General features: G+C 38.2%; 1 protein-coding gene across 4 annotated transcripts in view; it reads left to right on the top strand.

The window, feature by feature from the left end:
• The window catches only part of LOC133562077 (rap guanine nucleotide exchange factor 5-like), a 45,073-nt gene that overhangs the window by 18,706 nt on the left and 11,682 nt on the right, over positions 1 to 14,685 (top strand). For all 4 annotated transcript variants that reach the window (XM_061915915.1, XM_061915916.1, XM_061915918.1 and 1 more), the window contains 9 exons: positions 5,601 to 5,679; positions 5,798 to 5,942; positions 6,017 to 6,114; positions 8,088 to 8,118; positions 8,266 to 8,347; positions 10,026 to 10,175; positions 12,435 to 12,532; positions 14,210 to 14,332; positions 14,434 to 14,612. In XM_061915915.1, the coding sequence (XP_061771899.1) occupies positions 5,601 to 5,679; positions 5,798 to 5,942; positions 6,017 to 6,114; positions 8,088 to 8,118; positions 8,266 to 8,347; positions 10,026 to 10,175; positions 12,435 to 12,532; positions 14,210 to 14,332; positions 14,434 to 14,612 (985 nt within the window). The remainder of the gene's footprint in view (positions 1 to 5,600; positions 5,680 to 5,797; positions 5,943 to 6,016; positions 6,115 to 8,087; positions 8,119 to 8,265; positions 8,348 to 10,025; positions 10,176 to 12,434; positions 12,533 to 14,209; positions 14,333 to 14,433; positions 14,613 to 14,685) is intronic.

Here is a 14,685-nt window from a genome sequence, read left to right as displayed (position 1 = left end):
TGGATGGGCACTTCTTGTGTACCATACGGTCAAGATGCTCCCACAACAGCTCAATGGGGTTCAGATCTGGTGACTGCGCTGGCCACTCCATTACCCATAGAATACCAGTTGCCTGCTTCTTCTCTAAATAGTTCTTGCACAATTTGGAGGTGTGTTTTGGGTCATTGTCCTGTTGCAGGATGAAATTGGCTCCAATCAAGCGCTGTCCACTGGGTATGGCATGGCATTGCAAAATGAAGTGATAGCTTTCCTTATTCAGAATCCCTTTTACCCTGTACAAATCTCCCACCTTACCAGCACCAAAGCAACCCCAGACCATCACATTACCTCCACCATGCTTAACAAGTGGCGTCAGGCATTCTTCCAGCATCTTTTCAGTTGTTTTGCATCTCACAAACGTTCTTTTTTGTGATCCAAACACCTCAAACTTGGATTCATCCGTCCACAACACTGTTTTCCAGTCTTCCTCTGTCCAATGCCTGTGTTCTTTTGCCCATCTTAATCTTTTTCTTTTATTGGCCAGTCTCAGATATGGCTTTTCTTTGCCACTCTGCCCTGAAGCCCAGAATCCCGCAGCCGCCTCTTCACTGTAGATTTTGACACTGGTGTTTTGAGGGTACTATTTAATGAAGATGCCAGTTGGGGACCTGTGAGGTGTCTGTTTCTCAAACTAGAGACTCTCATGTACTTATCTTCTTGCTCAGTTGTGCAACGCGGCCTCCCACTTCTTTTTCTACTCTGGTTAGAGCCTGTTTGTGCTGTCCTCTGAAGGGAGTAGTACACCCCGTTGTAGGAAATCTTCAATTTCTTAGCAAATCCTCGCATGGAATAGCCTTCATTTCTAAGAACAAGAATAGACTGTCGAATTTCAGATGAAAGTTCTCTTTTTCTGACCATTTTGAGCGTTTAATTGACCCCACAAACGTGATACTCCAGAAACTCAATCTGCTCAAAGGAAGGTCAGTTTTGTAGCTTCTGTAACGAGCTAAACTGTTTTCAGATGTGTGAACATGATTGCACAAGGGTTTTCTAATCTTCAATTAGCCTTCTGAGCCAATGAGCAAACACATTGTACCATTAGAACACTGGAGTGATAGTTGCTGGAAATGGGCCTCTATACACCTATGTAAATATTGCACCAAAAACCAGACATTTGCAGCTAAAATAGTCATTTACCACATTAGCAATGTATAGAGTGTATTTCTTTAAAGTTAAGACTAGTTTAAAGTTATCTTCATTGAAAAGTACAGTGCTTTTCCTTCAAAAATAAAGACATTTCAATGTGACCCCAAACTTTTGAACGGTAGTAATATATATATATATATATATATATATATATATATATATATATATATATATATATATATATTTACACACAAATTATATTCTTACTTATTTGTGTATTTTTCTGCATTGTTAAAAGGTTTTTTTAAGGTGAGGTAAAACTCTAAATAATGATGTCCCTGTTAAAGCATGAAGATGTGGAAACACTTTAAAGAATGTTTACAATGAAAACAAGACAAAAACTATAATTATAACCACAATTTTTTTAATTAATTCCCACCAAAAAAGCAATTTTTCAAATTTTTGAACTTGAATGGGAATTCAAATTTCCATTCAAATTTAAATTATTGTGTTTCTAGTGATTGATTCCTTGGTTTAAAAAAACAAAAACATGTTTAAACAAAAACAAAAAAGAACTATAATAACGAGCAAGTCTTTTGAACAACTCTTTGAATGAATGGCTTCTCAAGGGTCCGCTCCCTTCAAAGAGCCATAAATCCCATCTCATGTAATTACTTAATTTTTTTTAGGAGATTTTGTTTTTGCTAATCCTATATTGTCATCCGAACAGGCAGAAATAACACCACCTCTATCTCCTAATCATTTGCAAACACCCAAGTCTTGCCAATAATCACATTTCTTTACCAGATATAATGCAATCCATTTACAGCAACACTTAGGCTAACCTTTAGACGGGCAAAACAACACACAAACAGTAAGTACATTGGCTGAAAATACAAAACCCAAAACCAGTGAAGTTGGCACATTGTGTAATTAGTAAAGAAAAACAGAATACAATGATTTGCAAATCCTTTTTAACTTATATTCAATTTAATAGACTGCAAAGACGATATATTTAATGTTCGAACTGAGAAACTTTTTTTCTTTTTTTGCAAATAATCATTAACTTAGAATTGAATCGCAGCAGCAGATTGCAAAAAAAGGTGGCACAGGGGGATTTTTACCACTCTGTTACATGACCGTTGTTTTTTAACAACACTCAGTAAATGTTTGGGAACTGAGGAGACCATTTTTTTTAAATTGAAGAATTATTTCCCATTTTTGCTTGAGTTGTTGAACAGTCCAGGATCTCTATTGTGGTATTTTAGGCTTCATATTGCGCCACCCATTTTCAATGGGAGACAGGTCTTGACTACAGGCAGGTCAGTCTAGTACCCACACTTTTTTACCATGAAGCCACACTGTTTTAACACGTGGCTTGGCATTGTCTTGCTGAAATAAGCAGTGGCGTCCATGATAACGTTGCTTGGATGGCAACATATGTTGCTCCAAAAACTTTCAGCATTAATGGTGCCTTGGGCACTAATGCACCCCCATACCATCACAAATGCTGGCTTTTGAAATTTGCGCCTTTAACAATCCGGATGGTTCTTTTCCTTTTTGTTCCGTAGGACAGTTCCGGACACAGTTTCCAAAAACAATTTGAAATGTGTATCAGTCCATCTTAGATGAGCTCGGGCCCAGCAAAACCGGCTGCGTTTCTGGGTGTTGTTGATAAATGGCTTTCGCTGTGCACGGTAGAGTTTTAATTTGCACTTACAGCAACAAACTGTGGTTACTGACAGTGGTTTTCTGAAGTGTTCCTGAGCCCGTGTGGTGATATCCTTTACACACTGATGTTGCTTTTTGATGCCGTACTGCCTGAGGAAACAAAGGTACATAATATAATCGCTTATGTGCAGTGATTTTTCCATATTCTCTGAACCTTTTGATGATATTACGGACCGTAGATGTTGAAATCCCTAAATTCCTTGCAATAGCTTGTTGAGAAATGCTGTTCTTAAACTGTTCAACAATTTGCTCATGCGTTTGTTCACGGAGTGGTGACACTCACCCCATCCTTGTTTGTGAATGCCTGAGCATTTCATGGAAGCTGCTTTCATACCCAAGCATGGCACCCACATGTTCCCAATTAGCCTGTTCACCTGTGGACTGTTCCAAATAAGTGTTTGATGAGCATTCCTCAACTTTCTCAGTCTATTTTGCCAATTGTGCTAGCTTTTTTGAAACATGTTTCATTCTTCAGATTCCAAATGAGCTATTATTTGCAAAAAATAACAAAGTTTTGTAGTTTGAAATTAAAGTATTCAATTACATTACAAGGATTTGCAAACAATTGTATTCTGTTTTTATTTACGATGTACACAACGAGCCAACTTCACAGGTTTTGGGTTCTGTACATTATAGGATGATAGCTGAGCGTGCTCAGATTGCTGTTCAGACACTTCATAACAGTTTGCTATGACTCAACTTACACGTTAACGCAATTGGCTTATCACGACATTTACAGCCTAAGATGGCCAACGTGTGCCATTGAAGATAAGCCTCGTGTGCAGGCTTGTTTGGACTTGCAGGGCTAAATAAAGAGAAATCCTCAGTGGGCTGCTGGAAGTCATCATCACAGGCATGAAGGACTTTTACTCAGTAAAACGTCTCTTCTTTGAAATGTCTCTACTTCATGCATGAGCTCTCTTTGCTGTAGCTACAGTCATACTGATGCCAATATTTTAACGGTCCAGCAGTACCTAAAATGTCGTGTTACAATATGGAACCCCAAAAGTCAGATGTTGGTTGAATTCCTAGTGGTTCAAATAGGAAATCATGTAAAACGGAATAATTTGTTACAGGCTCATACAATCTTTATCAAGTGTCCAGTCCATGTAATAAGTAACATTTCATTCCTATGTGCCATAGATACAACTTGTAATCACTGTTTAATGGAACTAAAATAAAGTAAAATAAGTATTGGAAATAAAATGGAGCAGGAATGGGAAGGTGTCTTTAGAGTAATACTGTTACTTAGCGGTGCTTTCTAGGTATTGCTGGACTTGTTTAGCTGTGTGTAGCATAACAACACACTGAGCATTATGGTTGCTTCTATGTACCGTTTAGGTAATGCAGAGATGTCCAAATGATTTCCACCAAGCGCCGCATACTTAAACACCAAAGGATGCCGAGACCGTTTTAATATTTAAAATGATGTAGAAAAAATTAAAACCAATCTAATTTGGCAAGATGTTGTTTACAATATATTAGTGCTCTCAAACGATTAAGTTTTTGAATCAGATTAATCACATGTTTGAATTCAGATTAATCATGATTAAATTAAGGTTGGGCTTCACGGTGGCAGAGGGGTTAGTACGTCTGCCTCACAATACGAAGGTCCTGAGTAGTCCTGGGTTCAATCCGGGGCTCGGGATCTTTCTGTGTAGATTTTGCATGTCCTCCTCGTGAAAGCGTGGGTTCCCTCCGGGTACCCCGGCTTCCTCCCACTTCCAAAGACTTGCACCTGGAGATAGGTTGATTGGCAACACTAAATTGGCCCTACTGTGTGAATGTGAGTGTGAATGCTGTCTGTCTATCTGTGTTGGCCCTGTGATGAGGTGGCGAGTTGTCTAGGGTGTACCCCGCCTTCCGCCTGATTGTAGCTAAGATAGGCACCAGCGCCCCCCGCGACCCCAAAGGGAATAAGCAGTAGAAAATGGATGTGTGGATGGATAAATTAAGGTTATTATTTGCTTGCACAATTTCTATTGTCTTCAAAAAGACCCTCATATTTGGACGCAAATGCTATTGTATTGTCAGACTGTCATATCAACACATTCTCTAAATGTTTTACTTAAATTTAGGTCTATTAAAGTCTATTATCTGCGAGCACACTAGTCAGTCTACTCACTCATCTTTGCACTGAAATAAGCATTGAACTAGTCACTGACTGTATAACAACCAGTTTTGCCTTTCAGGTAACGTTCAACGTTACCTGAAATTCAACATTAAGATACAGGAATATACAAACTCTAAATAAATTATGTGATTAATCTGCATTTATACTGTACTTGGTTATTGCTATTTTTATTTGTGATTAATCAAATGAGTTAACTTTTTTAAAAATGTCACAGCTATTATTAATACCACAACTTTTTCTCCCTGCATTTTTCAATGCTACCCTTTTTTCACCCCATTTTTGTTGTAATATAAATCACCTGTGAGCCGATAATGACCCTGCAGGCTGCACTTTGGATACACAAAGTTTAGGTAATAGGTAAGCAACATTGCATTAACTTTAAAAAAATATATTTCTGTATGTAATGAACAGTAAATTGCATTGCTCATACTGTAATGAGGAGCCAGACCATTTTATGTCTGATTCAGTGGTCATCATCACACTTGTTTTCTTTCCATCTCTGGTACCCTTCTATGGTGACGTCACAAAAGATAAATTATTTAGGTAACATGATATGGTTGTTTACCTTTGGAGTTCCAACTGCAAGAATATGTCTGTGTTGTGTTTACAGACACACTTCTGGACGACTTTCTGCTGACCTATCCAGTGTTCATGTCAACCAGCGATTTGTGCCAAGCTCTTCTGGGACAATATCCTTCAGAAACTTTCCCTATCATTGCCCTGCCATCCTAGCCAGCAAGCCTTAAGTCAGACTTACACACTGTACATTTGAATTCAGGCTGTGTTGATGCCTTAACTCAACTCCACTTATTGCTGCAAGCGATGCAGAGTGAAGGAGCAAGCCATGGAGGCTCTGGAGAGGAAACAGAAAGTAATGCACTTGGTATCCCAGTGGATGCTGCTCTGCAGGGGCTTCCTGAGAGAGGACGAGCATGTAAAACTGTTCATGAAGGTAGAGGACAAATGTACAAAAAAAAGGGCGTGGGCATGTAACAGGGCGTAATAAAAATAGACGTTTCCTTCCAGACTTTGTACCGCTACATGCTGGATGACCTTTATGAGCACCCTGTCTTGGAGGGTGACGTGAAAGGGTTGCAGAAGCTCTACCAGTTGCATCGCCGACAGTGAGTATTAAAAAGGAATTAATGACAAATGACTACCCATAAATACGTACTGAAGATCTGTAAAAACAAAATCATAATTTCTGACTAAGTAGGAGGTGTTGCAGCTCCGACTGGAAGTAGCGTGTCCTTTTACCACACAAAGGAAGAGCTTCTTCTCTGTTTGGAGCTTTTTAAATCTCATCAATAAGTCCTTTCACGGGGTTCAGAGGCTTTTGTGCATGAAATATAAAAGTCAGGGAGATTTTAATGCTGAAATACAGTAGTAAAGAAGTGGCCTATGTTTGTGTATCTTGACAAAAAGGGCGAACCTGTACATATAAAAGTCTGCGGTATTGTAGTCTACACTTGGACAGTAAACGGAGCAAAAGTAGGACATTTTAGAAACGGTTTAGCAATTTTTTTTTTTTTGATAGTTTGGTTTTTATTGGGGGGAAGATAAAGCTTTTTAATGTTGCCACATTAGACTGGGGAACTAGTCCAGGTTACTGAAGCAAGAAAGCAATTTTATTAGTCACACTATGGCACATTCTGCCCTTGCAAGATAATAACCAAGCTCACCTTCAATGTAGTCTGTGGCTCATCGCATCATCTCATTTCTCTGCATGAAAATGCGCGAGGAACAAGCTGCACATTCATCAAATGATTATTTGCTGGTCAAATAAACACAGGGTATTATTGTGGATACATGTGCACGTACACCCTGTTATATACTGCATTGTGTACCTATTTCCTGCAATATATTTTTGTGTGTTTTAATTGTCATGTTCTATTTTGATGGCCTGACCATATTTATTGTGTTAAAGTAGCTCTAAATGTATACCACATTATGTATGTATGCATTATTAATAGGTACTATTTAGTTTATTGCTATTGTGAAAGCGAGGCTGATGTGCCTTTATTTAAGTTATTTACGGCATAAAAAAAGAATACATATCTAAATTGAAATAAGAGCTGGATTTGTGGAAATTGTCCATTTTATGGATAGCCAACTACTATTGCATGCACCAAAATTTCCTGCATTATTAAGGGGGAACTTAAAGATATATCTCATAATGTGAATAAATCTACACCAAAAATTTAAAGGTCGGTCCTTAAATTATGACCAGCCTTGAGCATGTTTAGTGTAGATTAGTTTTAGATAATCCTATTCACTGACACGCCAACAGTGATGGTCCTACAGGAGTCAGACACATCACCATGTGTGACTGCACCCCTCCTCCCCTCCCTGTGGACCCCAGCCTCCAATCAGAGTCTCTCTGGGGAGCTTTTGACCTGCTGCCCATTAGGAGCCAGTGCAAATGATCCGGCCTGATGGTGCTTCTATAAAGCCGTACACTTTGTGTGGGTGTTACTAAGTGACATACTACACTATTTATGGCCTTTTTTGTACAATGATGCCCATTGGGAGAACAAGATTGGGCTGCTTTGTGCAACAGCGGGAGTGCAGAGTGACTCAATCTAGCTTCAATGCAAAAAGAAAGCCTGCCGTTTGTTTCAAAGAGCTTAACAACTAGATTGCGTTGCTTCTCTGGTAGAAACTGAAATACATTGCAATATATTTTTATGAGCCCAGGACGGCTACTGCCAAGCAAGTGGGGTCCCTTAGGGCAGGCTTTGTGCCAACACACCCATTGTAATGCAAAGCAGCCAAATAGACACAGGGGCTATCCATCATAGCTTTCCATCAGACCAAACCGAGGAGAATATATTGTGAATAAATAAACAGATCACAGTGAAAGGTCTAAAAAACATCCAGAAACCAATCTACTCTCACCTCCCTGACATTGAGTTTAAATAATGAAGTGAAGCCAGCACATACACTTAACTTTGATTATAGACCGCGTGGGATATGTATTTATGCAAATTGAAGAAAAAGATCACAAGATCCATTTTAAAGGGCGAGATAATAAAACATGTTTGGGTTGGGCCTATGTTGGTGCTTTATTGTTTAATGTATTCTTTGTTTCTTTCAGAATGGAGGTGGAATATTCCCCTCAAAGAAAGGTGAGTGTTTATTTGTATTATGTAATAACAGGCCATCCTGCATATTGTGTACTTACTCTTTTGGATGTTGGAAGATCTCGTCTGTACGTTTCCTGCCTTGTTCCACATTGTTCCGTTCCCCAAATTCACGCATTTCCCTTTTTCCAGAGCAAAGCACTTTTCCACCAATTGAGCCTGAAAGAGAGCGGCCTTCTGTCCAGGGCCACGCACAACAGAGAGACCAAGGAAGGTGAGACTTAAAAAAATGCACAAATTCCTCACGTCATATGTTGTTCCTAAACATGTTCGAATGAGATATATCCTCAGCAGTAGCACAATAGGAATTTTTCATAGTTTGATATGCACATTTCTGGGTTGTGATAGGGCCCCTAGAAAACAATGCAAACGGCAGCAGCGTGGTGTACTGATGAGAAACATTTGAGGGAAGTGCTAAATTAGTTGATGACAACTGCTAGGTTAAAAACAGAAGACAGACAGCAGGCAGTTCCTGGAAAGCAAGTGAGGAAAACCAGTGGAAAATTGTAGATTTCATTTGAAACCAGAAGGGAACTTGCTTTGACAAAGCTCTGTAATTCCTAAACATTATACGTCATTGTATGTTTGGATGTATAGTACAGTAGGCCAAATTCAAAATTGTTAATGTTCTTGCTTTGACTTTTTATTAATATTAATTTAATAATTTGCAAGGAAATGTACTTTTGACTGATTAACATATCGGGTCGTATATACTGTACTTAAAGACTTGGCTTCTTTTTTTTTTAATAACTACAAAATAAAGTCTTGCCTTGGGCTGTATTGGTGTTATACCAATTGCAATAAAAATACATTTTTGATTGAAACACAGTAAAACAATAAATGGGACATATAATATTGAGATTACACAAAAATCTAAATGTATAGTTCCACCTAAAGTTGGTAGAGGGTTGGTACATGGACCAAAAAAGAATCTATTTATGTTTGTTGAAGATCTGGAAAACGGGGCTAACACAGGAATGCATTAATTAGAGGTGGGAATCTTTGGGCACTTCACGATTTGATACAATTCCGATTCGATTCAGAGACACTTTCCGATGTAGCACGATTCTCGATACAAACCAAATCTTGCAATGTATTTTTTGGTATAACAATTATAACAAAGCTTTCTCGAAACAGGTTTAAGGTTCCAAAACCTCCTTTTGGTTGCGGACGTATACCCGCACAAAGAAAGCATGGAGATGGCCTGAAAACGTCTTTTTAAAAATGATTAAAAATAACAAAATATATTTTTGAAAATGATAAATCAATTTAGAAACTGAATAAGTAAGTTATGTTGAATCTTATTTATTGCTATAATTACTACTATTCTCTCAATGTTATGTTTGATTAACTTATTATAATAATTTAGATTATTTATATTTGATTTCTACATATATTTCATCATGTTTCATATACTATTTTTAGATGGCATACATTTAGTTATTCTCCAGTGTGGATGCCGCAAAACTAGGGTTTATCCTCAATCCTGGGTGCTATGCCATGTTTTATTTTGTTATTGTCAAAAGAGCTGCTACTTTTTTGTGTACAGCACTTTGTATTAGCCACTTACCTGTATATGAAAATTGCTACATAAATAAAGTTAAAAACGTTTTTTTTTATTACTACACGCTGCATGCAAATTCCTTTTTTTTAACATGTGAAGTAAAATAATGACAGTTTACAGTCTACAATTAACCTGAAATGCATGTTTTTTTAATTATGGAAGTCCAAACAAGCATGATGACCAAATAAATATTCTGACTGCTTGAGATTAGAAGGAATGGATTACAAAAGTGAATTAAAATATGGTTTATTATGGTAGTTGTAGTTTGTAGTATGGTGGAACTGCACTGTGAAGAAACTATATAAGTATTGTTCTATCTGTATTGCAGTGTCGTGTCATGTGTACATCACAATGGACTCTTACCTGAGTTTGATGGCCCATCCTGGGGTTGTGGCTCAGGAGCTGCTGCAGATGGTGGCAGAGAGGATGGACGTCTCCCAGGGGGAACTAGTGCTGGTGGCTGTCACCTATCCTGGAGGTAAACACTGGCGCCTATGTCTGCTACAATCAGGCAGTAGGCGGGGTACACCCTGGACAACTCGCCACCTCATCGCAGGGCCAACACAGATAGACAGACAACATTCACACTCACATTCACACACTAGGGCCAATTTAGTGTTGCCAATCAAACTATTCCCAGGTGCATGTGTTTGGAAGTGGGAGGAAGGCGGAGCACCCGGAGGGAACCCACGCATTCACGGGGAGAACATGCAAACTGCATTTTCTCCTACTTAACTTTCGCCAGTCCCACCAGACACACCAATAAGCATAGATGTATTATAAAAACTCCTGATAGGAAGTCGCCATTTGCTATATTTGTTACATGGGACAATGCACATTATTAAACATATAAAATGTAAAGGTGCCAAATTGTAGCCAAAAGCTCGGTTCCATCTGCAGGTTGATGACCTAAGATCAGGGCAGGTCAGGAACAAAGTGACCATAGTAATTAAAGTGCATAAGGCAGATGGAAATGTGCTAAGTTGTTGCATATAATTCTCAGGCTGAAGGAAATAAATACACGTCCCTTGGCCTAGTAATTTAAAGTGTTTGTATTATTGCACATAGTCCTAATACACAAGCAGTTAGCGATAACGGATGTATATACACATGGAAATTTGGACCAAAAAAAGATAACAGTATATCAACGTATGAAATATTGCACACAATATGAATACATAACTATTTACAATGGAAATAGAAATTCAGAGAAATCTACTGGACTTAATGGCAAGTATTTGTAGATTCATGCTCTTGTCTTTGAATGCGATGTATCACACCTATAACCCATGAGATACTAAACCAAAAAAAAAAACTACTACCACAATCAAAAATGAGTATAAAAAATAAATAAATAAATAAATAAAAGTCTATGGAGAGCTTTTTTGCAAAGGGAAAAAGCCAGGTGATCCCAGTAATTCAACGTTATGAATTTTTTTATGCATTTATTTTTCATGCACGTATTTGCTATACTTATCTGGCACACGTGGAAGGCCGGTCTGAGAAAATAATGCCTACATTAAACCGGTCCCCGGTGCAAAAAAGGTTGGGGACCCCTGCCTTAGAGGAAACATACTGTAGGTGTGGACCTAACCATTTTTAGGAAGGGGCCAAGGGGTTATTGAATAATTTAAATTAGAATATTGTAAGACTTGTGGCTTTGTTTATTTTTCGGATTCATGTCTAAATATATATTAGTTAAGTGTATAAATAATCATTTTGTCAAAGAGGCTACAGGGGTCTATGCGTGGGCCCGAGCAACTTGGAATTGTCATCACCTTCCCCCCTATATACGACGGCACTGCTAGTCATTAACAGTGACAACCTGCATTCAATGTTTGTAGTATTTCGCTCCTCTCCTTTAGCTAAACAACGAAAATATTAGCAACAGCTGTCAGTGTCAGCCAATGCAGATCTACAACATTATAAACTGGAACAATTACAATATAAACACTTACGAATATATAGTATACAGTTCACACTGTCTGTCATATACAGATATTGTATTGGATCTCATTTTTTTGTTTAAAATTCAAACTATGACAGTTAAAATAAGCATTTACTACTCCAGTGTTTCACAAATAGAGGGTGGGGACCCCCGGCGGGCGGTCACGGTGAGGTGTCAGCAAAGGAGATTTTTATTATTTGTGTCTACACTTATGTTAGAACAATACACTGGCCTGAATACATGGGTTTGCAGGTAGGTGGCTGCTAATAAACAGGCTACCTGTTCTACCCAGTAGAAGTAGTACATAACCAGGAATCCATGTGCACAGAGCTAACGGACACGGATGAAAAGAAAAAAATGTATATTCATCCTCAGAGGCAATGAAAACAAGTGATGATAACCAGAAGAAAAAAGACAGATTTAGATTTACTGTAACTACGGTAGTAAATGAGGAAAGACTGGTGTGTTTTTGCCATTCTACTACCATTTGCAACATCTTATTGACCTCTATAAAATGTAAATTATAAAGTGTGTTGTACAGATAAATAAACAAACATGATCTAGTTCTCAACAGTAATTCAATTCATGGGGTGGGGTGGGGTGGGGGGGTGGTCACATGAAAATCCTGTCCCCCAGTGGGATGATGATACAAAATAATGGGAACGCAGTGCACTATTCCATCAGTAATGTGAGTGGCTCCCATATTGAATCTAATCTCTTTCATGCTCCTTGACAGATTTGCACTGATGGCTGGCCTTTGTGATATTTCATACATTTTTTCACCTGCAGGCAGACTGCTGCTGCAGCCTCAAGACAGAGTATTCGCAGCATTACTTCGGCCAGTGGGACGACTGCATGTTTGCAGGAAGGACCTGGGTGAAATCATGGTAGGAAGATCACTAGCAACTCAATAAACATACATATGGACAAAAGTATTGCGACATCTGGCCATAACATAAATATAGTAAACTATTCAGAGTTATGCAGCAATAACAACTTCCTGCACTCCGGCGTAGCTCGGTTGGTAGAGTAGCCGTGCCAGCAACTTGAGGGTTCCATGTTTGATCCCTGCTTCCACCATCACTACAATTGTGTCCTTAGGCAATATATTTGACCCACTTGCTCCCAGTGCCACCTAAACTGGTTTAAATGTAACTTGGGTTTCGCTATGTAAAGCGCTTGGTGTCACTGAAGAAAAGCGCTATATATACTTATATGTATATATATATATATATATATATATATATATATATATATATATATATATATATATATATACTTATATTTATATATATATATATATATATATATATATATATACATATATATGTAGGTGTGGGAAAAATCACAAGACTACTTCATCTCTACAGAACTGTTTCATGAGGGGTTCCCTCAATCATCTGGAGATGATTGAGGGAACCCCTCATGAAACAGTTCTGTAGAGATGAAGTAGTCTTGTGATTTTTCCCACACCTACATATTGCACTCTACCACGGTATCGAGCACTATTCTCTGGATAATCCAATCAAGACATATACACATATATATATATATATATATATATATATATATATATATATATATATATATATATATATACTTATATGTATATATATATATATTTATATATACTTATATGTATATATATATATACTTATATATATATATATACTTATATGTATATATATATATACATATATATTTACACACCCACATATATACATATATATATAAATATACACACACATATATATATACATATATACAAACCCGCATATATACATATATATATATATATATATATATATATATATATATATATATATATACATATATACACACACACATATATATATACATATATACACACACACACATCTATACATCCATCCATCCATTTTCTACCGCTTATTCCCTTTGGGGTCGAAAGGGGCGCTGGTGCCTATCTCAGCTACAATCGGGCGGAAGGCGGGGTACACCCCGGCCAACACATATAAACAGACAACATTCAAACTCACATTCACACACTAGGGCCAATTTAGTGTTGCCAATCAACCTATCCCCAGGTGCATGTTTTTGGAGGTGGGAGGAAGCAGGAGTACCTGGAGGGAACACACCCAGTCACGGGGAGGACATGCAAACTCCACACAGAACCCAGGACAACTCAGGACCTGCGTATTGTGAGGCAGACGCACTAACCCCTGCTCCACACACACACACACACACACACACACACACACACACACACACACACACATATATATATATATATATATATATATATATATATATAAAATTCGCTTCCCTTTACTCGAAAGACTTTGTACAACATTGTAGAGAATTGGGAGATCAAAGGTTACTGACTAGACTTTATGTTCATTCTATCCATCCATCCATCCATTTTCTAACGCTTATTCCCTTTGGGGGTCGCGGGGTGCGCTGGCGCCTATCTCAGCTACAATCGGGCGGAAGGTGGGGTACACCCCGGACAAGTCTAAAGGTGTTTCATTGTCTTGAAGTCAGGGATCAATGGCATTTTTCTGTTTATTTCTATCCATCCTCAGAATCCATTATCAGAAAACTCCAAACTGCAACAGAGAACTGCTCGCATGCTTAGTTTAAACACTTGGGACGTGGCTGTAGCACTCAGCAACATGGACTGGGCCATCTTTGACTCAATACATGAGGTTTGTACCACTACTTAATATACTTTTAGGACTGTTTCTCTCAGTCTAAATAACAGGGACTGTTAACTCAGGAACTGTGTTCTCTTTTTTTTTTTTTACAGCAAGAGCTGATCTACTTCACGTTCAGACGTCATAACAGCGGCAGCCACACGGCGGCGCTAGAGCTGCTGCTGCAGCGCTGCAATGAGATTCAGCTGTGGGTGATGACTGAGGTGCTGCTGTGCACAGCGCTCTGCCAAAGAGTACAGCTAATCAAGAAGTTCATCAAGATAGCTGACCAGTAAGCAGATATGTATCTATAGCATAGATATCTCATAGAATATAATAGAATATAGTTTTATTGTCAAAATTAT

The sequence above is a fragment of the Nerophis ophidion genome, linkage group LG11, assembly GCF_033978795.1.
Source record: "Nerophis ophidion isolate RoL-2023_Sa linkage group LG11, RoL_Noph_v1.0, whole genome shotgun sequence".
Classification (NCBI taxonomy): Eukaryota; Metazoa; Chordata; class Actinopteri; order Syngnathiformes; family Syngnathidae; genus Nerophis; species Nerophis ophidion.
The sequence above is the reverse complement of the archived record's forward strand: the minus strand, read 5'-3'. Positions and strand labels throughout refer to the sequence as shown.